Genomic DNA, 1493 nt, shown 5'->3' with positions numbered 1-1493 from the left:
GGCCCTCCAGGGCAGAGCTGCGCCCCCAGGGCTGGGCTGGGCTCTGGCAGCACTGGCAGGGCCCAGCCCTGGGCACAGGGAAGCAGCTGCTGGCAGGGACAGCTCCAGGCAGCAGAGCCCTGGGCAGGCAAGGGGGGGAAAGTGCCCCCAGGCTGTGCTGGGATATTTCAAGTCCTCTCCACACCCAACTATTCCATGATTACTTTTCTTACAGATCCCCATGCAAAGGCACCATAGCAAATGTCCAACAGCAGCTGCATCAGGCACTTCCTGCTGCTGGCATTGGCAGACACGCGGCAGCTGCAGCTCCTGCACTTCTGCCTCTTGCTGGGCATCTCCCTGGCTGCCCTCCTGGGCAACGGCCTCATCATCAGCGCCGTAGCCTGCGGCCACCACCTGCACACGCCCATGTTCTTCTTCCTGCTCAACCTGGCCCTCGCTGACCTGGGCTCCATCTGCACCACTGTCCCCAAAGCCATGCACAATTCCCTCTGGGACACCAGCAACATCTCCTACACTGGATGTGCTGCACAGCTCTTTTTCTTTCTCTTCTTTATTGTAGCAGAGTTTTCCCTCCTGACCATCATGTGCTATGACCGCTACGTGTCCATCTGCAAACCCCTGCACTACGGGACCCTCCTGGGCAGCAGAGCTTGTGCCCACATGGCAGCAGCTGCCTGGGCCAGTGCCTTTCTCAATGCTCTCATGCACACGTCCAATACATTTTCCCTGCCCCTGTGCCATGGCAATGCCCTGGGCCAGTTCTTCTGTGAAATCCCACAGATCCTCAAGCTCTCCTGCTCCAAGTCCTATCTCAGGGAACTGGGGCTTCTTGCTGTTAGTGCCTGTTTAGCATTGTGTTGTTTTGTGTTCATTGTTTTCTCTTATGTGCAAATTTTCAGGGCTGTGCAGAGGATCCCCTCTGAGCAGGGACGGCACAAAGCCTTTTCCACCTGCCTCCCTCACCTGGCTGTGCTCTCCCTGTTCCTCAGCACTGGTATATTTTCCAACCTGAAGCCCCCCTCCATGTCCTCCCCATCCCTGGATCTGGCCCTGTCAGTTCTGTACTCGGTGGTGCCTCCAGCCCTGAACCCCCTCATCTACAGCCTGAGGAACCAGGAGCTCAAGGCTGCAGTGTGGAGACTGATGACTGGATGCTTTCAGGAACATTAAACTGCTGGCCAATTCCTGCAAATCACTTGTAATAAAAATCATCTTTCATAATTCTTGTTGGTTTGGTTGTGGGTCTTTTTGTTTTATTTTTTTACTACTGTCCACAAATAAATGTCAATCTTTGTGCCATTTCTCATTTTGTTTCTCCCCACCTTCCCTGTGGCCACAGACTGTGTCAGTGAGGGGCTGTGCTCTTGGTGGCTTTAAAGGAACTAAAGGATGTCCCAGCAGAGTTTTCTGCAGAGATGCCCTTGTGTTTCCTTCTCTGGAGCTGCAGCAGCAATGTCTGTGTGCAGAGCTGGGGCAGATCAGTGCTGGCC

At 54.6% G+C, this 1493-nt stretch overlaps 1 protein-coding gene across 1 annotated transcript; it reads left to right on the top strand.

Moving 5' to 3' along the window:
* The first annotated feature begins 240 nt into the window (after nt 1–240).
* Nucleotides 241–1173, top strand: LOC139585330 (olfactory receptor 14A16-like). Its single transcript, XM_071418016.1, has one exon. It carries the CDS (start codon nt 241–243, stop codon nt 1171–1173), a length of 933 nt encoding a protein of 310 aa, XP_071274117.1.
* The last annotated feature ends 320 nt before the right edge of the window (nt 1174–1493 follow it).

Source organism: Agelaius tricolor, unplaced genomic scaffold (assembly GCF_023055355.1).
Source record: "Agelaius tricolor isolate 1412-34295 unplaced genomic scaffold, bAgeTri1.0.p SCAF_73, whole genome shotgun sequence".
NCBI classification, from domain to species: Eukaryota; Metazoa; Chordata; class Aves; order Passeriformes; family Icteridae; genus Agelaius; species Agelaius tricolor.
This window is presented reverse-complemented; position numbering and strand designations above follow the sequence as displayed.

What these genes read in the sequence shown, in the direction of transcription:
- LOC139585330 (XM_071418016.1), top strand. Translation starts at nt 241, where the DNA reads ATGTCCAACAGCAGCTGCATCAGGCACTTCCTGCTGCTGGCATTGGCA.